The sequence below is a fragment of the Phalacrocorax carbo genome, chromosome 2 (genome assembly GCF_963921805.1).
Source record: "Phalacrocorax carbo chromosome 2, bPhaCar2.1, whole genome shotgun sequence".
Taxonomy (NCBI): Eukaryota; Metazoa; Chordata; class Aves; order Suliformes; family Phalacrocoracidae; genus Phalacrocorax; species Phalacrocorax carbo.
The window spans coordinates 162,756,520-162,783,692 of NC_087514.1; the positions used below are offsets into that span (position 1 = coordinate 162,756,520).

At 47.2% G+C, this 27,173-nt stretch overlaps 2 protein-coding genes across 3 annotated transcripts in view; one reads left to right on the forward strand and one right to left on the reverse strand.

Annotated features, from left to right (window-relative positions):
* Nucleotides 1-3,433, forward strand: part of PLCD1 (phospholipase C delta 1) — a 55,578-nt gene extending 52,145 nt beyond the window's left edge. For both annotated transcript variants that reach the window (XM_064445125.1, XM_009509743.2), the window contains exons 14-15: nucleotides 1,578-1,727; nucleotides 1,867-3,433. In XM_064445125.1, the coding sequence (XP_064301195.1) occupies nucleotides 1,578-1,727; nucleotides 1,867-1,958 (242 nt within the window). In that variant the 3' untranslated portion in view covers nucleotides 1,959-3,433. The remainder of the gene's footprint in view (nucleotides 1-1,577; nucleotides 1,728-1,866) is intronic.
* A 2,897-nt stretch (nucleotides 3,434-6,330) lies between these two features.
* VILL (villin like) overlaps nucleotides 6,331-27,173 on the reverse strand; it is a 36,889-nt gene continuing 16,046 nt past the window's right edge. Inside the window, exons 4-20 of the mRNA XM_009509742.2 lie at nucleotides 26,532-26,728; nucleotides 24,554-24,662; nucleotides 24,119-24,229; nucleotides 22,461-22,660; nucleotides 22,295-22,373; nucleotides 20,802-20,900; nucleotides 18,386-18,539; nucleotides 17,258-17,358; nucleotides 16,440-16,577; nucleotides 15,721-15,879; nucleotides 14,643-14,822; nucleotides 13,744-13,889; nucleotides 12,883-13,027; nucleotides 12,017-12,205; nucleotides 9,702-9,770; nucleotides 8,020-8,274; nucleotides 6,331-6,736 (exon numbers count right to left, since the gene is read on the reverse strand). Of these exons, the coding sequence (XP_009508037.2) occupies nucleotides 6,623-6,736; nucleotides 8,020-8,274; nucleotides 9,702-9,770; nucleotides 12,017-12,205; nucleotides 12,883-13,027; nucleotides 13,744-13,889; nucleotides 14,643-14,822; nucleotides 15,721-15,879; nucleotides 16,440-16,577; nucleotides 17,258-17,358; nucleotides 18,386-18,539; nucleotides 20,802-20,900; nucleotides 22,295-22,373; nucleotides 22,461-22,660; nucleotides 24,119-24,229; nucleotides 24,554-24,662; nucleotides 26,532-26,728 (2,445 nt within the window). The 3' untranslated portion in view covers nucleotides 6,331-6,622. The remainder of the gene's footprint in view (nucleotides 6,737-8,019; nucleotides 8,275-9,701; nucleotides 9,771-12,016; nucleotides 12,206-12,882; nucleotides 13,028-13,743; nucleotides 13,890-14,642; nucleotides 14,823-15,720; nucleotides 15,880-16,439; nucleotides 16,578-17,257; nucleotides 17,359-18,385; nucleotides 18,540-20,801; nucleotides 20,901-22,294; nucleotides 22,374-22,460; nucleotides 22,661-24,118; nucleotides 24,230-24,553; nucleotides 24,663-26,531; nucleotides 26,729-27,173) is intronic.

Genomic DNA, 27,173 nt, shown 5'->3' on the forward strand with positions numbered 1-27,173 from the left:
CTCCTAAAGCTCACAGCAATTTCCGTCACCTACAATGATTTTTATAATGTTTCAAGTAAAAGCTGTGTAGGGAATGTTTGAGACCTGCCAGGCCTGTTCCTCAGGGCTGGAGGGGTGCTGGAGTGATGCTGGAGGGATGAAGGAGGGAGCGTTGCCCAATGGAAAGTGAATCAAACCATGAAAACATCAATGTTGGAAAGGGGCAGCTGCAGAAAGTGGGGGTTGCATTTCATGGACTGAGGTTTCAGATATATGACCATGCTTCAGCAGCTCACCTGGTTTGGTGTTGGTGGGACTGAAGCACGGACTGCGGGCACAGATCCGTCCCCAGTGGTGCAGCTGTGGAGCTCGAGAGGCTGTGGGAAGCTGCTGGCTCAGCAGCTTTAAGTGTCTCACTATGGCTCTGAGATGGGTTGAAAATCCCCCATAGATGTCTGTACAGTGAAAAGTACTGTCCTAGGGCTGACAACTTTCCCTCAGCTTTCATGATTTCTGCTCCCATGGGATCAGCAACACGGTGTTTTTCCCAAGGATGGAGGGGGTCAGGAGCAGATGGGTGTTATCTGAACAGTCCAGTTGATTTAATCCCATGAAAGTCCAAATAAAGTTCACCAACAGGTACTTTGCTATGGCACTGTCCACAGCCCCATCTCGGCACCTTCAGGGCCAGCTGCAAGATCCCTGCCTCCTGCAGAATTGTCCACAGACCCTGGATGACCAGCAGGCTTGAGCTGACATTTTGCTTCCACTCGGCACAGGCTGGGCCAATGGCAGCAGGGTTTCAAACAGGATGTCCTCTCCTCCTGTTTGTTTCTGGGGAGTGGTTTATTGGCACTGCAGAGAGCACCCGCTGTGACCTAGAGAGAGAGCACTGAGCTTGCTCTTCATGTCTCATCTGGTGTCACATCTTGGTTTTGTTTGCTTTGTTGGGCCAGATCACAAGATCCTTGCCTGTAACAGACGTGGGGCTAGTCCAGCTGTCTCAGACACTGCCCTTATACAGGGAGGCATAAAACATTTTGTCCATAGACCTGATAAAGCTTTAAGTAATCAGATGGTCCTCATTAACCTTTCTTGCAGACAGGGAAACTGAGGCACTGAGTGGTGACAGATGGGTGTACCTTGAGCACTCGGTGAGGCTTAAGGCCCCAGAACGCTGTCACAACACAAAGGCAAAGCTCTCCTCTCTGCTTCCCCCGAGTTTAGGGCAGTAAAAATTTGCAGCTGGTCCAATGGTAACCAAAGACATCCACGTATCAGCCAGCGAGAGCCTGTGGAGCAGAGCTGAGTTCACCTCCCTCCTGCTCCACACTGCCTTCTGCGAGCATGGTGCTGGCCTGAAACGAACAGCCTAAGCTGAAGGATTTATTAATACTAGGTAGCAAATTAGTGTCAGGGCTGGGAACTATGGTCTTGGCACCTCCAGAGACCTTTGGCCTGGGTCAGATCGGGATGGCAGTCAGGCAAAGTGTCCATCCATTTGCAAGCTTCTCTGACCTCTGTCCTTGCTTGTGAGCATGTTATCTCCTTCCTCTTTGTGAGCAGCTCTGTCCTCCTTCCTTGTCTGTGTTGCCCAGGCTTTAACCCGAAATGGGACGAAGAGTTTACATTTGACATAGAGATCCCAGCACTTGCCCTGGTCCGGTTTGTGGTGGAAGACTTTGACATGTCAACCAAGAACGACTTCATCGGGCAGTACACCCTTCCCTTCACTAGTCTGAAGCAAGGTAAGGCCCTGCTCCCTGTTCCTCACAACTCTGAGCCCTCTGGGAAGCTCCAGTTGTTTTTGCAGGACCTTGGCAAATGACAGCAAATGTTTTTCCGACCAGACTAAAGGCCACCTTCCATCTGTGTCTCTGCTTCCAGGTTACCGCCACATCCATCTCCTGACCAAGAATGGAGACCCCTACTCCTCCTCCACCCTCTTTGTGTACATCGATATCCAGGACTGTGATTAGCAGCTCAGCTCTTTCAGGGCACAGTGAACCTCGTTACAGACCTAGAAGGAATTCGGCGTGTGAAGTCTGCCAACGACAGGGTCCCGTCAGATCCCCAGTGCCTTCTCTGGAGCAGCACATGGTGCCCAATAGGACCCCTGATGTGAAATAGCTGTTGACCTTCTCCCTTCTGCGTGCTGGAAACATCCTAATGCTGCTGTTGAGATTAATTCTGTTGTACCTGTTCGACCAATCCAACTGTGTTTTTAGTTCACTTTATTTAGTGTGATTTTTAAACTTTCCTTTTAGCAAGAGGATAGGGACTTCTTTTTAGCAAAGTACAGCCCCTGAGTTGGGTTTGGTCAGACATCTGGACAAAACACCCGACATCTGTGCAAGAAAAAATCCACCTCACCACTGAAATCAGTGGCCAGATGCCAGGTGACTTCTTGCAACTTCAGATGTCAGCCATCTTTCACCATATGAAGTCTTAAATGGGGGCACAAGTCTCCTCTTATCTGTTACAGATTAAAAAAGAAAGCTGCACTACAAAGGCCCACGTTATATAACTCGACTTTCCTTTTGTATTATAATAAAAAATACATGAACACTACTCTGCCTGCGTGCCTGGCTCTGAGCCAGGTTGCTTTGCATTCAAAGACTGGCTCTCATCCTGTGAAGGAGAAAGACGCTGCCGAACGGCAGATTTCCCTCTAACCTGAAGCGAAACCTACTCAAAGGGACCTCAGAAAATGTCTTTTGCTGATGACAGTGGAAATATGCTCAAGTGACAGTAGGGCTTTCTTCTAATGCAGTAAAACTTTCTTTGTTTGTGTTTTTATAGAAAAACGTCATTTTTTAACACAGGGGAAGTGGCAGTAGAAACCGTTGTAAATGTTAGCCTGGTCCCAGTTGCACTGTAGAGGTAACCTAGCATGAACAGACAAGAGTGGTTTGAACAGCAACACAGTATTTATGGCAAAAGGTGGTTTTTCTTCAAGTACAACTACAGAGTTACGGGAATATTATTGAAATAAAATAATATATATTTGGAAGTGCTAACTATGTTACTAATAATATGTTAGACTTTTAAAAGTAAAAAAAAATCTGGAAAAGTCCAATTACTTGTCCCTATTTCCTTTTTTGTCTTACTTGAATGCAACACACATGAAGTTGGAGATAGAGGTGCTTAATTTCTTAAAGCTATCAGTCTTTCTGAGGTTTTTCCATGCCTGGCAGTGGAGAGGAAGGGCTGCGACCGGAAGTTTTAATGTCCTTTTAAGAAAATTCTAGCCCATTCACTCCCCCATCTATCTTTGAGTCCAAAATAGCCTAGATTTGGTGCACCTTGAGCCCACCGCAGAACTGGGTTTAGTCCTCCCTGGAGTTTGTTATGCTGCAGTAATCGCTGCTGGACACATTGATTTTTCCTCTTCACTACAATATTGTGTGATGTTGTAAACCATTGCTGGATTAAATGTGAATTATATCCACAGCTCAAAGGCTCATATTGAATTAATAACCAGTGGTTGAAAGAGTTCAAGAGCAGCAGAGGCCACCAAGGCAGAATGAGCTGCCCTGCAGTGAAACAGGCTCTCTCTCAGCTCACCTCTGGGATGGGACATGATGTGTCAGGAGACACATTTGAAGGCCAATGCTGAAGCATCCTTGACTCCAACTCAGGGACAGCATGACTTCGGTCCCTGCTCCCAGGACTCTCTGAGCATTTTGCTTTAAGGAGCCATGGGATAAAAAAACCATGAACAAAGGATACCCAGGTCTGCCTTGTACCACGCAGGGAGCTTGCACCACGCGGCCTGAGAGCAGGCGTGATCAGAGGCATTCCTGCCCCCTCACTCGTGTCAGCCCCAGCTCTTGTGGGGCCAGTTGGATCAGCCCACTGAGTTGGCTGAGAACAAATTATGTGCATTTTTGGTGTTGCAGGATTACATTTCATTTGACTTATTGAGCTAGACTGGCTCTCACCCGCCTGCTGCGGCCAGTGCTAGAGAAGTGGAGGACTGGGAGCAGGGAGAGGTGGGGGGGCAAAACCACACTCTCCAGGGTCAGAATGGGCTTAGATGCACTACACAGAGGAGCCAGGGTTTCCTCCACCTGTTGTGCACTTAAATAAAGGTAGGCAAGACCCATGGGAAGAGAGAACATCCCTCCTTAGGTAGGCACAGTTGGGGGGAAAGCTACTGGGGCCAGGTGGGAAAGCAGCCGAGATGGAGGTGGGATGGACCAGATCATGACAGACAATGCTGCAAGGTCTCCTCTCTCCCTAGAGGGAGGGACTTGGTCCATGGCATTATCGAGGGACCTCAGGTCTGAGCAGATTAGGACATGCTGGAGCACCAGGGAAGAGCTCTGGTGAAAAGAGCAGCAGAGACAGGACACGGCCCACCAGACATCATAGCGAAAGCAACCAGCGGCATGAAAAGGAGGATGTGGTAAGAAGCTTTCCTTTAGAAATCAGAGAGTAGAACCAACTCTCCCTATGAGAAGAGGAGAGCAGCAGGAGTTTCCAACAGGCCCAAATACCAGAGGGATCTATTAGCTGTAAAACCCCGTTTTTTTCCGAGTCCTGGCAGGAGCGCTCAATTCGTGCATGCTGGTAAGCATTGCGGCAGCAGGAGTGAGCAACTTGTAGGCAACCATCCTAATCTCCCTCATGCGGCTGTATTTCCACTGCTCTCCATTTGATTGTGTGATGCTCATTAGACCTACAGTCATGGCTGATAGGTGCAATCGCTGCTTTTTATTGAGTAGCACATGTGATTTGGTAATTTGGGAGCTGGCAGGACCATGCCGCAGTGGGGGGATGCAAATATTGTTGCTTCCAGCAGTGGCAATAGAGGCTGAAACAGGGATAATGTGCACTGATTGTATCTAGAGTGAACACAACAGGAACAATCATGCAGGTAATTTGGCTGATTTGTGTCTCTGCTTTTTACCTTATTCTGCATGGGGTGGAGGGGGGGTTCAATGGGTTTTGGGCCGGGACCTCAAGCAGAAATGAGATTAAGTGATGGCAGGAACATGGAGGTTATGATGTGGTTGTGGCTTATTTGAAGTAACTAGCAATTCTTAAACACAAAGATCTGTCCAGAAGACCCCATCTCCTGGAGGTCCCTGCTTCCAGTCCAGCCAGATGGTGACACCTCGCCACTACTGCATGGTCCTGGGTGTTGTGTGACAGCTCTTCGCTCCTCAACCAACGGCTGCCTGCAGCTCCTCAGCTCCATCCCCACATCCCTGCAGCAGGGGTGGGCAATCAGGCCAACTGCTGAATGGCCGAGTTCATGGGCAACAAGGAGCAGGGTAAATGGGCATGGGGAGAAAAATGGTCCTGGCTATGTGGTGCTTGGGAACAGAGGGAGCCTCACCTCCTCATTTTGTTCTTTTCTTTAAAAAAAAAATCCCCAAATCCCATTAAGGGCCAGGTGTTTGAAGGATCTGTGGCCCTGCAGAGCTTCTCTCTACTGCTGTTCTACCCCACATGCTGACTGAGGACACCTAGAGTGAATGCTGCTGGCTGTTTATTTTAAATCACCAGTTAGGCTGGAAATGGGGTAAAGCTGCAAAACCACACCTTCTGGGTTTATAAACATATGTGTTTTTTTCCTTGTGTTTACAGCTGTATCCCTTAATCACTGATCACTCACATTTCCCCCTCCCCTCCCAAATCAGAATGAGCTCACAGGGTGGAACAGGCACTCTCAGCCCTATGGATATCACAGGGATGAAGCCCTGACAAAACCTTTAGTGGGACACACTCTGCCTCAGGTCATACCCAAACCCCTCCTGGTTTCCTCAAACCTCTGTCTGCAGGCAGGTGGACTCTTGTGACCACCTGCACCCGGTCATGCTCAGGGGAGGCCAGGTGAGATTGGAGATGTTGTCTGGACCAGAAAAAAAATAGTCTGAGTCTTGTCTGGCGGTCAAAATCAACTGCTGTGGCTAGACCTTAGTCTCATCAAGCTCTTGAGATAGATCAGCTAATAAATATGTTTTTAATAAGCGTGTTTTTTCCAAGCCAGGTTCTCATTTGTTTTACCTGCACTGGGCTATGCCTGTTAGTCTTGAACAGATTCTTGCTGTTCTTTGGCAAGTAGTTTTTCTGCAAGGTGAGAAGGGGCACAACTGTCCGGTGTCCCTCCATGGGCTACCCCATCACACATCTGGCCACTCCGTTTCCTTTTTCTTGACCTGAAGGCTTACCCTCTCTCCTCCTAGGCCTTCCCCCTCCTCTCCCCACCCAGAATCTACATAGCAGTTGCAAGTGGCCCTGGTTTTGCCTAATTTTAAACTTCTATGAAAGAAGGAAGATCATGACCTTGTGCATGCGGCAATTTGAAAAAGGGAGAGGAAAGAAGAGGCTACGATACAGTTGTGTGACACACACTTGTCTTCATGGCTATCAGCAATAAAGTGTCAAAAAGAGGCAAAAACATTCTGCAAAGTCATTCCTGCAAAACCTTTTGCCCCCTTAGGTTCAGGGTTTGCAGGGAGAAAGAAGCCATCCCCCTAACAGTGGCTGCTGGAATAACTGCAATGGAGCTTGGCCTGATGGAGATGTTGGGTTGGGTTCGTTGAGCGAATGTCTGTACTTCTTCCCTGCAGCTCCTGAGAGGGGGAGGGTTGGTCCCAGAGTCACTGGATACTGGATGGCCCCTGCAGTCTCAGAAGAGTCCACATCGCTTCTTCTCGTTCTGCTGCTTCCATTTGGGCATCTGGTAGAACTCATCCTTGGACTTCCCGAAGATATCGTGGAAATCGGCATCAGAGAGATAGTACTGCAGTGGGAGGAGAGAGCAAGGAGAGGTCAGCTTTGGCTTTTGCAGAGGCTGGGACACCTCCTTTGGTGGCACCCCTTCTTCACTGTGCCAGTGCTGACCCCTGACTCCTGGCCAGCAGCTCCTGTCCTCCTGCCTGTCCTCATGGTGGGAAGTGGAACGTCCCAGCAACCGTTCCTCATCCCGCTTCTCAAAGCACCAGGGGAATAAAAGGCCACCAGCCCAAAGGGATGCCCTGGTTTTGAGGGGTTAGCATGCTCTGGATGGAGTTTGGTCCCTGCTAGTCATACTGAGGCCAGAACAATTAGTGGTCTGCTGGAGAAGCTCTGCTGGCCAAAGTTTTAGGTAGTTTCTTAGGTAGTTATTCACAGTGAAAGTGTCTGCCCCTTGCTCAGTTCCCCCTGCAAATATTCCGCTGGAAATGTTCACTCCCTTGCTGGAAAGACAGAAAGTTTTATAGATAGCAAGCTCATCAATGACACTGTGAAAGACCCTGTGGGAAATTGAGGTGGGGTTTTCCCCAGCATTTTGGGTAGAAGAAAGCACCCATGTACAGCCCATCTGAAATACAACCATCAGCACATGGGCATTGCTGTGGGGCAGAGCTGCTGGCCCAGCTGTCCATCAGCTCTCTGGCTGTGGGTGTTGGCCTTTGCCAGGAGATCTGTTGGGGCAAGGTACTGGTCAAACACGGGTTGTTGAGAGGAGACGGAATCACAGCCCCGTGTCCCCTCCCACCCCCTGGCTTGCTTGGACTCATCTACTGACGTTGCCAAAATCCTTGGGATGATCAGAAATTGGAGATGTGACATCTCTCCCTGTCCCTGGATGGGCTTTGCTGAAATGAAAGCTTTCTGACAAAAGAAAAAAAAAAGAGATCCCTTCTGGAAGAACTTTCAAATTAAAACAATCAAAGCAAAACGCAACTCCTGGCTTCATTCTCATCTGTGACACCTTGTCTCCCAGGAGCTATACTTTTGAGTGTCTTTCCAAGGACAGAGGTTGGGTGGCAGAATTAAACAACTCTACCAGAAGAAAACAGTTTGAAAATTAACTATTAAAATCCATTTTTCTTAAAAAAAAAAAAAAAGATATTTCAGCTAGGTTAAAACTACCATGATTTCCTCTTACATGAAGCCTCTGCTTTTTGATGTGGCCTATGTGTCCAGCTAGCATCTACTTGAGCTTGAAGCAGGACTTAATAGCCTAAAGCACGAGCACACTTAGCCAATGACTAAGTTCCAGGTGAAACTACAAAGACAGCAAACCAGTAATGCTGTCACCTCTTTTTTAGTGGGATCCACGCCTTCTGGAAGTTCATCCACTGTCTTGTTCATCAGCACCTCTCGGGAGTACATTCCTTCACCGTTGGGTACCGAGGAGGGGATGCTGTTGTTGTAGTTGCTGCTATTGCTGTAGCTGTTGCTGTTACTGTGGTTGAAGTGTGATTTATACTCTGGGGAAGCACCTGCCACGCTTGAACCAACAAAGTTGGTCGTGCTGAGGGTTGTCTTGTTCAGGTTGATGTTGTTAAGGTCCTGCCAAATGGAGGAAAACATGTCAAGACAAAAAGCTCTGGAAGAGCAATTGGGGTTTATCCCAGGATCTTTCTTTCTGTTGGGGTTGGGAGGACTGTTTCTGGCACAGACTATCTGTTGGTCTGTTGCTCCAAAGTGGCAAGGAGAAAGTCCGAACATTTGTCCAGAATGTCCATCAATGTTACTTGTTGATGTTAGGACTGCTAAAAGCACAGCACTGAGTAGAGCCCTCCTCCCCCTCGACTCTGCCCCAGTGAGGCCACATCTGGAGTGCTGCGGCCAGTTCTGGGCCCCCCAGTTCAAGAAGGACAGGGAGCTGCTGGAGCAAGGCCAGCGCAGAGCTGCCAAGGGGATCAGGGGCCTGGAGCATCTCCCTGGGGAGGAAAGGCTGAGAGACCTGGGCTTGTTCAGCCTGGAGAAGAGAAGCCTGAGGGGGGATCTCATCAGTGCCTATAAATATCTGAAGGGTGGGTGTCAGGGGGATGGGGCCGGGCTCTTTTCAGTGGTGCCCAACGCCAGGCCAAGGGGCCACGGGCACAAGCTGGAACACGGGAAGTTCCACCTGAACATGAGGACAAACCCCTTCCCTGTGCGGGTGCCGGAGCAGGGGCACAGGCTGCCCAGAGAGGCTGTGGGGTTCCTTCCCTGGAGACATTCACCCCCCGCCTGGACGCGGCCCTGTGCCCCTGCTCTGGGGGTGCCTGCTCCAGCAGGGGGTGGGACGGGGTGAGCTCCAGAGGGCCCTTCCAGCCCCCGCCAGTCTGGGATTCTGTGATCCTGTTGTTTCATTTTTCTCAAGATAACAGCAGGGGAAGGTGTGTGTGGGAGGACAGAAGGTGAAATTAGGTATCTGCCCTGTCTAAAACATCTAAATTACCTGAGTACCCCTCCCCAAATTGCCACCTCTCCTGATTCAAACCCCTGACACTTCCTTCCAGCCTTCCTCCTGCCTGTCAAGGGCAGAAATGATCCGATGTGACAATTTCATTTGGGTCTGTTGGGACCTTGTTTCCTCTGTGTTTTGTAGAATCTCCCATTGGGTTGTGCCCTTCTTGACTGGGGGCCCCTTATCCAGGATCTCAGGGGTCACAACTCTGCAAACCACTCATACAATGCTTAACTGCACACTCATTTAGCTGCACACACTTTTATTTACATGTGTAGTTTAGAAAGAAGCTGCCCAGTCTCCTGCCCACAGATGCCTCTGCACAGGAGTGGAGAAGGCCCAGGAGACCTGGATATATTTATGGATTATTAATCATGCCTCCCTCTACCTTCCTCAGAGGAGCACAGCTCTGATCCTGACAGTCTGAGGTCCCCATGCCTGCTCTGATCATAATGTCCCCTCCTTAGTGTGACCAGGCTGGGGGACACGGTGGTGTTTAAACCCAGGTTTTACCCACCCATGTGGTCAAGAAGCAACTCACCACTTTGATCTCAGCTATAGCCGACATGTCTCCTAAGCTGTTCTTCATCTCCTCATAGGACTTGCCATCCTAAAGGTAAAGAGAGTTGTGAGAAGCATGGGCTGCCTTTAATTAGCACATACTCCTGTTCTTTAAAGGGGTCAGAAGATTATATGAATTTTAAAACCCAGTGGTGCCCATTGAGGTGGCAGCTGGTGCCTCCTGCAGACCCCAGCTCCTGGAATCAGGAGACTGTGCCAGAATCTGAGCTTTCACTTGAAAACAAAGAAACAAATGGACTTTAGCCTTTGCAGTTGCACAGAAACAGGTGAAAACAGGAATTTCAAAGACTTCAGCGAGCAGAAGGCAAATAAAGAGAAATCATAGTTACTGCTGGATTTAAATCTTTTAAATTTTAAATTAATCTTGCAATGCATGCAAATTTGGGATAAAATACTATTCCTTTTTTCCCCTTCTGTGATTCATTTAGCTAAAGCAACAGATATTTCAAAACCTCAATCCCTGACTTCTTGTAATTTGGTGCCGTGTATTACCAGCTACCTCTTATTTCCTGAAAAAGGAATATACTGGATATACTGGCAAAGCTGATGACTGTGTTTTCCTAAGCAGCCAGGAGATGTCAGTTCTTAACAGAATCATCCAACAAAGTTCCCCAACAAGAACAAACAACATAAACACATGGACTGCAGAGCAAACAGATTTAGACCCAAAGCTGAGTAATGAACACACGCACACCAGATGTTTCTGGGATGTCAACAGTTTGGATTGCTTGTCTGTAGTTGCTGAAGCTGCCTACAGGGGATATTTTTAGAGGCACATATTTTATGAGCTGTATCCTTGTTTTTCAGCAGTTCCTCAGAAAAAGAACAAGTTTTGACCTTTGTTGTAAGCATCAACCTTGTTTTGAGTGTCAGTGCTCTGGGGGTTGCTGTTTTATCTGTCCAAATCTAGCTGTCAAGTCAGACTTTCTACCACCACACCGGCTGCAAAGAAAGATGATGCAAACCCAGCTACAGGAATAAAATAATATCTCTGTATGAGATTTCCTGCAGTGTGAAGTCCCCTGGGGACCCTCACCCCGTTGCCCTGGCTGTCCCACCCGCAGGCTCCAGCATGGGACTTCACTCACAGCCCTTTGGGCAACCAGGTGACGGGATTGCTCGTGAACTGGCTGAACACTGGTGTTCACAGAATAGAACAGGAGCGAGAAGGGACAATCGCACTGGGGAAGGGTCTGGGAAAACACCTAATTAAAAGCTAAGCTTTGCTCAGCTGCCTGTCATCTTTCTTTTTTCTCTTTTTTTTTTTTCCTCTCTTAAGCCGTGCACACCAGTGCCATCGGGTGGCAGGAATTCGGGTGCACAGCCTGGCAGCATGGCTTCCACTTCGCTCTTTGTCGCAGTTTGTGACAAACCAATACTCCGGCTCTATTAACCACCAAAGCCCCGCCAAGATGGTCCTTTATTTCCAATGCATTCTGTGCTGCGGTACCGAGCCCCGAGGCTGGCTGGACCGGCTGGTCCATGGTCTGCACGGGGTTAGAGCATTGCTCCTTCCATCCAACTGTGGTTGGCTGGAACCCACCACCAGGGTTGGAGTCTGGGTCCTGACAACACGTGGAGGGGCCCCGTGCACTGGCCACGTGAGAAAATCTCAGCTCCACGTTATAATCCTGAGATGATTTGAAGTCTGTGTGTTCGAAAGAGGAGAGGAAGGACCTCTCTCTTTACCAGGCAACTCATGGGGGAGGTTTCCATTTCTGTATAGCGAGAGCTGCTGCTTGTAAATCACCTTTTGAGAAGACTACTTTTTTTGTAGGGACCAAGGGTGACCTTGCTCAGGAGCTCCTGGGTTGCTCGCATCTTTCATTTCGCCAGAGTTTGCCTTTAAAGCTACATCATAAATTTTTCTCTGTGGCTGCATTTTGGAAAATAAACATTTTTTTCCAATTTTCTTTATGATGTGGGATGCTTCTGTTTTCACTCTGAACTTGATTTTACTACTAGCAGCTCCAACCCGGTTTTGGCCAAAATCACAAACCTGATTTGGAACCTCATAATTTTTAAAATAAAAACGTGAAGATTGGTGAAATTGAGGCTTTTGCAAACATAAGTAAATGTGCTTGAATTCACAAACAGGTACTTTTTGCTGGCAAAGGAGTATCAGCTGCTCAGGTATGACCCAGAAGCCATGAAGCTCAGGACACGACATAGCGAGGTTTCACTCCATGCACCATAAAGGATATCACTGACAATAACACCCTTTAAGCACCACTGACCACGTGTGCACGCCACAGGGCTTTTCCAGCAACTTACGCTCCATTTGTAGGGGTCCCAAGCATTGAACCATCCTGTGAAGTTGAGGGGTTCATAGCCCTGCTTCACCAGTATTATTGGAGTTGCCAAGTCTCTCCCTGCCGGATGGGTCTTGAGATACTCTTTAGCTGAGGCAATTGCCTCATTCCTCTCGCATGTGTTGGAGGCTTTGCCAATCCAAAGGAAAATCTGCAAGGAGAGAAGGTGTTGAAGATCTGTAAGTAGTTAGGACCTGTGTAGACATGGCTGTTTGTTCACCCCTGCCAACTGAAGCAGAGATAAGACAGGAATTGTTGTTTCCCAATAACCCCCTGAGATTTTGATCCCAGATTTCCTCCCAGCCAAGAAGGATTTTGCTTTTGAGACAGGCCCAAAGCATAAATATTTCAGAAAACAGCTCTCACATGCTATAAGGTAGCTAAATTAGTTCCTTGCATGGCCAAAAAAATCAAATGGCCTTAGAAAGCAAGCCTCTTGGAGTCAGTTTCCAATAGCCTAAAACAAGTCTTCACCATTGGTGCTGGGAAATGAGGGGGAGGTTTCTAGGTGCCACCCTCTTGTATGAGCTGGCGAAGGCTGGAGCAGGTCTAGCTCATCTTGCCTAGGAGCAAGGCATGGACCAGGTGTCTCGATTTCCTCCTTTCTGAAACAGGGCTAGAAATACTACCCAACTCATGCGTTTTGTACCTGGGTGAGAAGGACTGGACATAAGCCTGCTTTTCTGAACAAGCATTGTGAAGGATTTGGAGATCGGACAGAAGGCATATTGCCCTCAGTTCCAAGTTGAATGATGGACTCAAACAAATTAGGCCACAACCTGTTTGAGAACATCTCTGGGGAGAAGGCGAGGGGGAGTCAGTGCTGACCTCTTCCCATGTGTCTAGCAGCATGACATCATCTTCGTCCAAGTCTTCCTGGCAGAAGCCGACCACCTCTGTCATGATGAATCGACCTGTCTGGTTTGAGCACTCAAAGAGGCGAGGCTGGTAGTGCGTGATCTGCTCTTGAAACCTTCCTCGTGCATGGCAGGGAAAGAAAAAGCAAGAGAGATTGAAACCTTTCCCTTGTGGCTTACCGCGGGGCCCTGCTGCTACTTGTCATGAACTTGATGGAAGAGGTGGGAGCATGGCAACGCTCATCTGAGGGCCTGAGAGTCAGGCAGTGTCAGGTCTCAAGGGGTTCTCAGACCATTTTAACAATTTTAAAGGTAACTTCGTCTTTACCCAGAGAGGGCAAAAACAGAACCCTTCTCTTTTTGTGGAAATGAGACTGCTGTCAGGTGAAAGCTACATTAGATCACTTGGTTGCAAAGGAACACATCACTTGCCCAGAGGGCTGGAGAAATCCAGGTTGTTTAAAAGCAAGTTTAGTTTCATGAATCTTCTGGGGCTGCCCATAAAGCTAATAACGGCTGGATGGAGCATGTGGTTCACATAGCCCTTATGACAAGATATGGAATGGATTTACTGTGGGGAAAGGAGGGTGTAGCATACCCTTGTCTGCAGGGTTTGGATCTGGAGCTCCCGCTTCACAGAAGGCCTGATCAAAAAACTAGGAAAGAGACACCTTGGTGTGGTTTCTGACCAAGCTTTTGGTGATATTCTGACCTGGTGCTCCCTTTGGTGAGGACAAGGTATCAAAGTGCTTACTCACTTTCCAGCAAAGTTTTTGATCCCTTGATTAATGTTGCCTGGCCAAGCCCAGAGGAACAAGCAGGTCACTATTACCTCTTTTCACTGGCGTAAGGTGCTTTGCCTCCCAAGGCTTCCCAGAACTGTGCTGGTTCTTGTCCTTCCAAAATGGTTTGCTTGTCCCGTTTAGAAACGATGTCAGCTACCATTTTTGCCATCTCCCTCTCATCTCCGCTGCATCCCTGTGTTCAGGACATAAGATTGAGATGGAGTTAGGGACAGCCTGGCAAAACTTATCTGTGGGGAGAAGTTGGCTTGGTCCTACCCTCCTCTGGAGAGTTTTAAACCTGCCTGAATGCTTTTGAGGGTCTCATCTGAGCTGGTCACTCAAAATCTATTTCTAGTCCTTGAAGAGACATTCAGTGCAACCAATGGCATCTAGAGCAAAACTCATATAATCGTAGAATGGTTTGGGTTGGAAGGGACCTCTAAAGATCACCTAGTCCAACCTCCCTGCCATGGGAAGGGACATCTTTCACTAGATCAGGTTGCTCAAAGCCCCATCCAACCTGATCTTGGGCACTTGAAATGATGGGGAATCTGCAACTTCTCCAGGCAACCCTCCTGCTTTGGTTTGATCTACCATCTTGTCCTGAAACACAAGTCTAAAACAGGAAAAAAGAATATGCTCTAATCCTGGCTAATTTCTTACAGAGGAGAACCTAGGGTGCTTTATTTAGCTGAAAGCTGTATGTACATCTAAAATGAGGCGAGGTGAACCCCAAGATGGGTTACTTCTGTATAGAGAGGGCTGTGTTACTGCTGATCCTCCACAGATGAAGCTTTCTCCTAGGTACACCTTCCTCCATTGAAATTAACAGGCTACCTGCCCAAGGACACACGCCCACAGCCCAGCGGAGGTAGGAGATTCAAGCCCCACATCAGCAATTTCAGCTTCCTTTGGCTGCCTCCCCTGGGACTCACTGCGGTCTCACCTTCCCGCACCACAGGTAGCAGACTTGGCTGGTGGTCAGCAGGAAGACATCATTGGAGTTGAGTGAGGAGGCCCGGGCCGGCACCTCCGTGGCCTTTGTGTTCATCTCATCTGTGCCCCTCACCTGGAAGAGGCGGATCGCTGGCTCGGGCGTGCTTTTCTGAGCCCGGCTTGTGCCACCCTGCAAGGAAACAGAGGGAAGGATGGTGCTGGGAGGTGAGGAGGACATGCAAATCCAGGGTGCAACTGGTTTGAGGAAGAAGGCTTTGGGGCTCACAGACCTTCACGCTGCTGCAATGACAAACCATGGTCCTGCACAGAGCAGGTGAGGAAACCCAAACACCTTCTCGTTCCAGGTCAGAATAAAACCCACACGTCATAACTTCCACATTCCTCCCTGATTACTCCAAGTCTTGACCAGCTCCCATCAAGATGCTTAAGTTCAATATGAACAGATCTTAGCGTCTGCAAAACATTTGTCGTGTAAACTGGGCAAGGCAGTTGGACTCGGATTTCCAGCTGTGCTTGGCTTAGCTGAACATCTGCCATAGAAGCTGTATGGTGAGACCAACACTCAGTGCTGAGAGCAATCCTCCTCTTCCCCAGCCATTTGCAATGTCTCCACCACAGATGTTGGCAGCCAAAGCAGCAAGTGAAGTGGGTTAGTAGTTAATGTGGTATAATTCAGGCAGGAACAATTCAAATCAAGTAACTGTTTGTAGGATATTTTGGGGAACCAACTCTGGACTGTGCTATCTGTAACTTACAGCACAATTATTATCTTGTAATTCTGCAAAATATTTTGGGATAGATTTGGAAAGAACATCACACACTAAGGCTGGAGCTCAGGGATGGGCAGCTGAGCCTGGGTCAGTCCAGGACTGTGTTTATACATATGGTGTTCAAACTACTTGGGAAGCAGTAGAAATGTTCCACCATTTCCATCTGCCAGCCCATGCAGACCTGGCAGGCTCCTTTCCTGAACAGCAGCCCATTTTTCTGGACTATTTCCGTTGCAACCGCCAAGCCATCGTTGGTCCTTGCACCATCCATTGCCCACACGCACAAAGCCACGTTACCTCGTAAATGACCAGCTTGCCCTTGAAGATCGCCAGGAAGTGGGCGGGCTCCTTGCCCATTGTCACGCGCACCTGCACAGCCTCGTCCCCATACTTCTTGTCCAGCTCAATGGCATTGAGGGCACAGGCGGTGATTTCATCCACAGAGGCATGGCGACCCTGGGGAAGAGAGAGGTGCCACATGCAATGTGATAAGGTGAAGGGTATAAACCTCTGCACAACATGTAACACCTTGCCAACCCCAAGCCCTGCACAGGATATCACGAGATCGGAGTTAAAGCTACAAGATGGTTGAAACTCATTTGCGTTCTGGTTTTGGAGTCTCTAGCATCCCACTTTCAAAGATTTTTTCTGCATTCCAGGAGAGAAAAATATACTTTAAGAAGCAAAGCAGAGATGTTCAAATACTCACATGACTCCAGGAGCTGAGGCTTTAAGGGATGACCTGAAAGACTACAAAGTTTGACCTCAGCACTGTAAGCCCCATAATCCTTCACTATTTCTGTCTGACATTGCTGGCTCTCAGGCTGATGCCAGACTGGGCTCAGAGTATCCATGCTGCCTGCAAAGCGCAGCCTGGGATACTTGCAATGGACAACGGATAAGCAAAGGGCATGTGAGTTCTGCTGGATGCTTGGCATTTTTGCGTGTAATTGCCTCCTTCAGTTTCAAGCTTCCAGCAGACACAGGACAGTCCCTTCTGCTGTGGTTTGACCTACCTGCCACATGTAGAGGACATAGTGAGGCCTGCCTGATCTCAGGTAGGTGTACAGGACCAGGTAGCAATCCCCCCCGTAGAACTGCCCATATGTCTTGGGATTCACAGGCTGCATTTCCAAATCCTCAATCCTCCACACCTAATGAAAGAAACGTCTTGGTGAGCAGCAATGGAGTCAATGTGAAGACAAAGCACAGCCCCTTTGCCAGCACACTGCTGGAGTTCAGGTCTTCAGTTGGAAAGATAACCCTTCTTCTCTCTCCTGGATACCAGCCTATGATGCTCCCCCAGCTTGATTAAGTGCTTGCTGGCAAAGTCAGGTCTCTCCGCTGACTGTCACAATACACGTGCTGCTAATAGACTTTCAGCAGTTGGTAGCCCTCAAGGAGGAGCAGCCTCCAGGTCCCTCTCAGCCCCACAGCCCCTCTCTCAACCAGCTCCATCTTCCATGGGAGGCCACAAGAAGGGCAGAGGGGCCTCTGCTCTGCATAAGTTTGGTTGATACGGACCTAACTGGGAGACAGTGTGAGAATGGGGCTGGCTTTATCAGTCTCATGACCCACACATATGGCAGAAGAGGAGTCATCTTGGTGACTGCTTTGCTCCACTGGTCATGGGTTGGAGGAGAAATACCCCTGAGCTACTGTAACTGCTGCATTAGAGTTTGCAGGCACTTTGCTGTGGCTGCAGCCGTGCTTCCTTGGGGGGAGTAGGTGGGCACACCTCCACAGCTCCATACAGCTGCTGTGTGTAAAAGGTAGAGATGTTTGGAAACACGCTGATTATTGCATCCTCTGTCAGCACAAGGAGGTCTCTCACCTCTATCTCTCCAGAGGCATCATCCACCATTCTCTGCTCAGCAGCTAGCTCTGGTCTGGCGTGGAGCTGAGTGGTGTCAAACTTCACCTGCTCCACCTTGGCTGCACGCACCAGCAGAATAAAACCAAGAAACTAGTGAATGCACAATAACATACAAACCCTCTGCATCACCCTCACACACACGCACAATCATTATACACGCAAGAAAAACCTGGCCTGTAGTTGCGAGAAGGCAGTCATGCCAAAAGTAAGCCAGTGTTGATTTTGGAATACACAAGAGCTCACACACTCCTGTGTTGGTCTGTTACAGGCTGGCAACTGGCCATATAGCACATTCCAGTGATGGTTGACTGGTAAAAATATTGTCTCCTCACTGAAAATTCCTAATTGTTTTCCAAATCTATACATATTTCCTTCCTTTTAAAATGTCACTTTCAGAAATAAAATAGATACATTTCTCCAGCTCATGATAAAGAGAGAATTTATGGACAGCACAGAGGCAGAGGTGGAGAGCAAGAGAACTTGTAAGGGAAAGAGACGTGCAGCTCTCAAGCTGTTATTGATAGAGACACTCAGCATGTCTGTCACTATCCCAGCATTCATCAATAAGTTCTCTCTCTTCGGTATTGTTTACTCTTTGGGGTTAATGCATTGTAAAATTCACTTCAGCAGCATGACAAATTGAGGCACTGTTTATGCCCAGTGTAAATACAGAATAATTCCACTGACAACAGGAGGGTCTTGGGTGGATGCCAGTGTAAACAAAAGCAGAATGTTGTTCAATACTTCCTTATCAGGTTCAGCATTAGCCCTTTATAAAGAAAATTAGGAAGTTCTGCAAGTGTGAAATTTTGCATGCAGTTTTTCATAGAAGAGCGATCTTCTGCCAGCATTTACATTTGAAATAAGTGGCAGTTTGGTTTTGGTTCAAAGAAGAAACAGTTTTGAATGTTGTTCAGTTCCTGAATCCTTCGCATCTACTAAAGAAGGTGGAAAAGACAATGCATGAGACGAATATGCACTGCATTTTCAAGATACCAAAGGCAGGAGACAGTTAATGTGAACGATGCTCCCTCAGCTGTTGCTCAGCACAGGTAGGAAAGCCAAACCCCGGACAAACATGCCTACCAATTTTGCCAGTAGTGTAGACTTTGCCCAGCCCTTGCGTTTCATCCTTTTCTGTCCACCTCTGGAAGAGCTGTTTAAACATGGCTGACTCTGCTCCATCATTGATCACTTCAACGTTAGTGGATGAAGGATAGCCTTTGGCTTGGATAAAACCCTATTGGGGATTAAAATGGACATTAGTGGGGACACACAAAGCTTTTTACAGATGTGAGAAGAGGGATGTGAACCTGAACCAGCCCAAAGAGTCAACATCCCCCACGGAGCACAGTGGCATGACCAAGGGTAGGATTCACCCCAAGACTTGCATTCAGGCTTATAAATGAGGTACCCACAAGAAATCACTGTAGCATCCATGTTTATTTCTGTGTTTAGGGGACTGAACCCTACCCCTAGAGGCTGATCACCTGGATCACATCCTAAACTTAATCTCTACGTGGCACCTTTGTCTTGAAGAAAATCTCACTCAATGTGCCTAATGAAAAGCCTTGTCCTCTATCTCAGACAGCTCCATAGATGGCTTCTGGTGATAGATCTATGAGTGGAGGGGAGGAAGCAGTGATGGGGTGTGCCCATGACCCAAAAGCCAAGTTCAGTTCTTTGCTTTTCTCCAAACTTTGTGTCCCTCTCTAAAACAGGAAGACCGTCCTCCTGGATCCAGCATGATAGAGAGTAGGCATGCCAAGATAGTGAAGGAACGGAGGCAGCTAAGTACCCCAGCACAGGATGTGTGTTCTGAAGGGACTAAACTCTCACAATCCTCTGGGTTTTTTAATTTTTTTTTCCCTAAAACCAAATTATTTCTTTGCAGTAGAGCTACTACTGAGTTAAAACACTACTTCAACAGAGGTGCTTAATACAAAATGAGAGGGAAGAAAATTATTTGTGTTCTGCCACAATGCCAAATTCATTGTTCAGTTTTGGGAACTGCTTTTGTATTTATCTCAGCAGGCTGCAGGATAACCTGGAGCCTGTGCTGACAGCGGTGGTTTGGGGAAGGAGCCTGATCGTGGCCTTCTGAGCATTCATCTTCTGCTGTAAATACTGCAGCCACACACTACCCCCAGGGAAAAGCAGAGCAGATGGTCTTCCCATCCCTCCCACCTGCCACACTGAAAGAAAGAGATATCTTTTGTTCTACATGTGTAGCTCAGGGCCAGAATTCGCAGAGCTGATTGCCTACTAAAAAGCATCTGAGTTAAGCTTTTGAAAGGAGCACAGAGGACTGCGAGATAAGTTTTAAGGCAAAGTTTTTCTATGCTTTTCTTCTCTTAGACAATAGGTACAATCAGTATTGAAGCTGGGTGTCTCCATGTAAGACCTTATTAAAGGTGGGGCCACTGAAGTTCAGTATCTCCTAGTAGGATCTCATTGAAGATGAGGCTGTTTAGGGTCTTCACATAAGTTAACAGATGAATTAAAAACCAAGTTCCCTTGTAGCCTTCACTTTAACACGCCAACTTGTAAAAAAACTACCAAATGCCTTACTCAGGCTCCCTTGAGGCTAATTTTTTTCTGAAAGGAAGTGTTGAGGCATGCTTTGCCAGAAAATAACTGCATGGCAGCTCAAGTGGAGGAGCGGCATAGGTGCCAGGGCACTACGCTGGTGTGCTCTGGTCTTTCCTCAGGTTGGCTAATCTAAATTAATAGCAGTTAGTAACAGACCTCTTTCTACCCAGTGGAAGAGCCGTGTATGATCTATAAATTCACATGCAGAACCTGGGTCCAGACCCATTGGTGTTGTGAAAAAAGACTTGTTGCCTGTAACGGACTTATGGTTGAGGCCTGTAGAACCTACATAACAGTCTGGCTTTTCCAGACAGCCCAAGTAATTGAGTTCCCCACCCAAGGAATACTCTTGGTTGGGAACACAAGAGATGCCTTTCAGAGTCAGAGCAGTGGTTTGTGCTGCCTGGGACAGAGGCATTAAGAGATACTGTTTAGTGAGCACACATGAACTTGGTGGCTGTCTACAGTGTGAGCCCTTCACTCACCCCATCATCCACAATATTGGGTCACGGATGTTAGAGAAGGTATAAAAGCCCCTTTAATATCTATTTATGGACCTATTGAGAGTGAATTTGTCTAATCCCATCCCGACCCTGCTGATACCCTGCCTCCACCATCTCTTGAATCAACAAATTCCAGCAGTCCATGATTTACTGTGTAACAAAGTATTTTCTTTTATACTTTCTCTAATTTCTTCCTAGTTTTAGTGGCAGGTCTTAGTTCTAGTGCAATTTGGTGACTAACAACTCTGTGTTTACGTCATCACGCCTCCCTTAGACGTTTAACTTCTCTCTCTGTTATTACACAGGCCAGTTCCTCAAGACCCACACTTAACTGTAATTAGTGGTCAGATCTAGATTAGCACTTAGTTAACCTCCCACGACATTGTTTGCACTATATTACAACTCACCACAGCTCGAGTGAAGGCTGCTTTTTTCTCTTCCAGGCTGGAGGCTTTTCCTTTCCAGACGTAAATCTTAAAACCACCTTGGTCTAAAATGTAGCAGTCCTGAGGTGAAACAGAAAAAAACAGGCGTAAAAAGCTCTGTGCAGGCAAAAGCCCTCGTTTGTAGCCTACGCAGGTTGGATCCTTCTTGAAGATTTAGATTAGATGTAGCTCTAGCCCATTGCCTTGCCTTGCCGAGCTCTAACCCTCACGCAACCATTAGCAGAGGCAACAGAAGATGGATTTACTGTGGTTCATAAATGGACTACAACTACCATCACCCCTGCAGTGCCGGGGTTCATGGGTACACTGACTTTGCAAGCACACCTGACCTGGGTAGCTGCCCTTTAACTGTAATGAGTTAAAACATGTATTTTTTCTTAAGCATTGCTCAACACTGGCCATTACCATCTCATGAGAGATGTTCCTAAACCAACAGAAACACCAGCTCCAAAAGGCTCCAGGAGAAGTGTATGATGGAATACCATCCTCAGCCTGCTGTGCTTCAGCACTGCTGCTGGTGGTGCTCATTTATGTCACATCTGCTACTAAAGGAGCATGAAAAGTCCAGGTTAGACCTCTCCTACATGACTGTTTTGTGCCCCCAACCTGGAGCTAAACGTGTAGCAGCGTTGTGAATGCAGCAGGATCCCTAACCCAAAGAGGATGAGATGGCAGCCAGGCAGCCTATCTCCACTGCAGAGAGCTGGTGCTCCAAACTGACAACCCACTGTGTGACCAAAGGCTTCTCATTTCTCAAATTGAACTTTGACAAGAAAAGCAAAAGCTTCATATGCCTGTAAAAGGAGACTGAGACTTAACAAGGCTGACACCAGGGTGACTAAGGGAGCTGGAGCCGTGAAGCACAACACTGTTTTGGAATAGGCTGGTTTGCACTGCACAGAATTAAGGATGAGCAATTCTCAGCCAAATTTTAGCCAGAAGGATATTAGGAAAGCCTCTGTTTTCTGAAAGCCTTTGGACAGAGGGCCCCTAATGAATCTCCTACCAGGGTGGGTCACTGAGACCAGCCCCTTGCTACAGCAGGAAAACATATCTACATGCTTTTGTGAGCAGGCTATTTATTTTCTCTGAATTCTGCAGATGGAGGGCTATCCCCTAACATCAGCTATTAAGAAGCCTTATTTCCATCTGGAATTTATTCCTGGCCTGGGGTTCTCCTTGACTCTGATTGCCAAGCTAATATCATCCTTGGTTGAGAGGGTCAATTTGCCATCTCTCATTAAAGCAGCTTCAACACACCACCTGCCTCTGGCCGCTGAGGTTGTAGTAGAGCTAAGCCGTCCTGTTTTCAGAGGATACCTGATACACCTGAATGATGGAAGGGCTGATAATTTTCAGGAAACGGGGTGTCCCATTGAAACAGGTGCTCAGCTGGAAATAAAGCAAGTCACATCATCCTTTTCTTGCTGTAAGGACTGATGGCTTTCTCTCACCTCGTGCTGGAGCAGATCCTGTGTCAGGGGCCGGGTGGCTACCTCCTGTACCACCAGGTCGCTGTCCTTCTCATAGACACTGAAAGACAGAGTCACCGAGGAGAGTCAGGCTTCACAGCACTCACCATGTGAAAGGACAAGGTTTGGAGCCCATCCCTGGACTTACTGGTAGAGCCGGACATTTGCTTTCTGCAGCTCATCTGCTTTCACATCTGGGATGGCGTCTTGGAGCTCCCCATGCCTCTCACCCAGCACCATCTTCATGATCTGCATGAGGTCTGGGGAGTCTTTCTCATTGTCAATGATGCCGATTTGAGCACGGCCACCTCTTTCACTGTCCCTGATGCTGCGAGCCAGCGCGAGACCCTGCACAAGGATCAGCAGCAGGTAAGTCCTGATGCAGACAATAAATTCAGCAAGCTTCAGACCTAGAGCAACGACTGAGTACCTATAGTCCAAGCCAGATTACCACAGCTCTCTGAAGCTTCTAGTGTCCTCTGTATTTAGCTATTTAAAAAGGGGATGTGTCTATAATGTCTGCTTATTAACTAAATCTCAGGAAAATATTGCTTATTATGGTCATTACTGGTGCTTGCTCCCACAGGGCACAGGCGCACGGTAGCCACAGCAGCTGTTGCCTATGTGTGACTCTACATAAGCAGGTCCAATGATCTTGTGAGATGGTCTGGGAGAGAGACACAGGCATGCTGAGGACAAAGAGGCTGGATGCTGCAGAGCTGCAGGACCCTGGGTGCCCTGTGGTGACATTTGACATTTAAATCTTTCAAGTATTCAAAAAATGTGGATGTTTTCTTTGAAAAAAAACCAGCATGAAATGCCAAGCAACTCATTAGGCTGAAATTTCCATTTTTAGCCTTTAATTCTTTTTTTTTCCATAACTCTTACTACAATAGCTTTGAAAGGGGCCCCCTCTTTATTAGACCTAGGAAGTGACCCTCTTAATTGCCAGGCCTGAGATGAACCATGGCCTCTTCCTCACAGCAGCTGTCCCTCTACCTGCTCCCCCTCCTCTGTGTCCTGAGGGTTTCTTTGTCTCTTCACTACTCTCTGTTGGATCCTCTCAACTAGCTATTGTGCCCTGGAAAATCACTTTCCCTGTGAAGCTTCCCCTTCTCCTAGCTCATCAGGTGACACCACGTGAAGAGAAGACCCACCTGCTTTTTAATGGGTGTAATGACTGGCTACAAGCCTGGCCATCAACTTTGCTGATGACCCATTGATATATCTTGCTTTATGACATCTCTGTATCTCTGTTCCTCTGTCAGTAAAATAAGGATAATGACCCCTCTGCAAAGTGCCTTAAGAGCTATGGATCTGACCTATCAACACCTGGGTTATGCATTCCCACTTGTCTCATACCGACCAAGCTGGAATTCCCTGTGATGCTGTAAAATAAATTGAAATTTATCTACCCCTGGGGTTGTTACCGCAGCTAAGCCTCCTGGTGTTGCTGACTTTTTAGTTCTACTCCATGCAAACTACAGAGCACAGAGGGATGGATGGAGATGGAGCTCCCCAGAAGGAGCTGGGTGCCTTTCTGGAGCCAGAGCTAGTGATGTGCCCACGGCTGCCTGTGAAACTCAAGCTGAGGCCAGGTCTGAACCGGGGCAAGGCACTCTCCTGGGCCTCTGATAGCAGCAGATGGGCAAGTAGAAAATTCACCATTATTTTCTCTGTTCATCTCTCTGCTGCTGGTTTTACTGAGATTTCCATTGTGCAAACATTGAGTGCCGTTTCCCTACTTTTTTCCCCAGCCATCAAAAACTATCGCTAGTAAACAAAGTGGCTTTTGCCTGTACTCACCCTGGATTTCTCGGCAATGCTGCAGTGGGGTCCATTCCACTGAATCAGCACTTTCCCGAGGTCCAGCAAGAAAACGTCACCCTTATTGAAACTGTCCCAGGAAAGCGCTACCTGTCACGATGAAATGAAAGTGTTCAGCAAGCTGGGGAGGACAACAAGAGCTGCAGGAGACAAGTCTCAACTGTGGCAAACTTGCCCTTGGGGAGGTAACTACTGGTCTGCGGGGACATGCTCATTTTTCTAGCGCTCAGCTATTCACTGAGCCCAATGGCTTCTCCCACGATAATACCAAACCCCTGAGTGAGGTCTTGAAAACTTCCTGTAGGAGGGGTCCTTGAGCAGAGATGAGCTATCTAGCAGGCAAATCTGATTGAAAATGGGTGTTGGAGGAGAGGCAAGGAGAAATGATCCATAAGGAGAGGGGGGTCGTCTTACCTCTGTGGCTGACACATGCTTCTTCCCCTTGACATGAAGAAGACGCTTGATGTTGTACATATTGGTCTCCACATGCTTAAATCCTGAAGCTACTCCTCCCTTCTTGTAGCTGTTGTGTTGCAGGGAATAAAGAGTTAGAGCTGGTTAGAAAATACCTTCCCCTCTATCCTCTGAGAACATCTCAAGCTTTTGGTGACAACTGAAAAATCTAGAGCCAATATAATCTCAAAGTCCTGAAAGTGGAATGTCAAATGCTGTGTTGCCTCACTCTACTGTTCATGGTCCCTGGTCTGACCACGGCTCCTCACGGCGTTCATCTGCCTGTTATGGGTGTTGTGTTGCTGTTGGGCATCTTGGGAGAAGGCGTGTAGATGAACAGGCAGGTCAGGGATGGCAACCCATAACCAAACTGAAAATCCCATTAATGCTGGCAGTGGCATCTCAGAATTGAAATATTCAATAAACATTTAATTAAAAAAATGAAACAGATTTTGCAGAAAACATAATTTTTGCTAAAATCTGGTTTTCTTCAAAATAGTTATTCTATGAAAAGTAGCTTAGACAGGAAACTGTTGGCATAAGCAGAAGAAAATACTGTCATAAACAGATACAGGACACTTTCTCTCAGATGGAATCTACCAATTTTGTTCTTTCACGCTTTGCAATAGCTGCTGTTAGCATTGTATTGCCTCACTGCACAATGCCATCCCCTCCTTTTTGTGCAGCTTTGCAAGGAAGACACAATCACATCATGAGAAGACACAGTCCCCCAAGGAAGTCCGAGAGCCTTTTTAAAGGTTTTTGGGCAAGTCTAACCCACTTCCACATATTTTAGACCATTTTAGAAAATGGATCCGATATTCGTACTACAGTAATAATTGACAAAATGTAATCGCCATTTATGGGAAAAAGAGACAACTGCTGAGTCTTATGGTTGTTTCCATGTGGGTAATATATGTATTTTATCATAGCTTGGAAGAGACTGGCAAATGTAGTCAGGCATGTGAGTGATTCACAGTACTTTAGACTTGTTTGGCCCAATTTAAGATACCCACAGGAGGATGCTCTGGTGATTAGTCCACCTGTCATGGTGTGGAAAGAACCTGCTTTAATTTCTCATTCTGCCTCAGACTTCCTGATTGACCTTAGGGATGTGGTTTAGACCAAGATGAAGTCTAACTCATACTGATTTCAGTGGCAGATAGGTTTCCAAATAGTCTTCTAAACCTACATGGTTTTGAAGGTCTGAATTTTAGTCCTTCATTGTGCCTTACTCATCTTTAAGATGAGGGTAAAAGCATTTTTCTGTCTCACAAAAGCCCTAATGAAACTCATGAGAGGTTGTAGAGATGCACAGTACAGAGGTATCAAAAGCCAGACTGGGATACAGGGTATTCACCAAGGATGGGTTGTCATCTGCGTTTACTTCAGCTGTTTAAAAGCACGGCACTTAGGCTGTTTATTACCAATAAAGGTCCTCCTGGAGGACAACTATTGCAGTCGCCTTCCAAAGACCCCAAAGTGAGCAAAGACCACAGCACTGAATTCAACAGTATCTTGTACATTGTAGAAGTTCAGAGTCAAACATTCCTTCCATTACAGGAATATTACTCCCAGTAGGAGCCAAATCAGCACTTCTCTTCAGGGTAAATATTAGTCTGGAGTGCCCTGAATGGGAATATTAATCAAAAGTGTGTGGAGGAGGGGAAGAAAGACCCTAGGGTGAAAAAAAGAGGTTAAGATGCAATTGTTGTAAATGCCTGGGAAAATGACCAGTAGAACAGAATCACATGATTCCAGACTCAATGCTTATAGTTCTTCTAAAATGGGAAATTTTTCCTCTGAATCTTGACTAACTTTAGTGCTGATCCATATTTTTTCAGATTTTTGAAATGTTGATGGCTCGGAGATGTAGAGAAGCAGAGGAAACCCCAGGGACCATGACCCACCTTGTTGCAGGGTATTTTACGCTACTCACATAATGCCATTGCGGAAATAGCTTTGGAAGGTTTCAGACTCATGTCCTTGTACTTCCCGGTGCTGCACAGGGTTCCCACCGAGGGCACTGTCCAGCTGGGTGACATACAGGGCCGCAGCACCTTGCTCATCCTGAGATGAATCCTTGCCAATCCAGTAATGCAAATCCACAGTGGAGCCGCGAGAGGTTTGTTTGGTCTGGAAGAGGTGGGAAAGAAGAGTGAGGATGAGGGGACAGCCCATATGTGTGTTTCAAATAATAGCACTGGCCAGGGAGACCTGGCAAAACAAAGTGACCATGGAGCCCTTTCCCAATGCCTTTCACAGTTCTGCTGTTCTCCTGGGCGAGGGGTGACAGGACGAAGCCTTAGGATGCTCCCTGGGAGCTCAGCCTGGAGCCAGGGACCTTATTCAGGGGAGCATTTATGTATTTTATGTACATATTGAATTAAAGGATGTTTGATATTCTTTTATAACTCTTGTTATCAAGGAAAAGTGAGCACCTGTTTAATTACAAAAATTAATGTGTTCAACCTGTCCTACTTTTGTAGAGTTTGATATTAAAACTTAAAGGAAAGTCTTCTCATAGATCACCTTTTAAAATGTAATGCATAGTGCTGTTTATTTGCCTGGAGACACTATC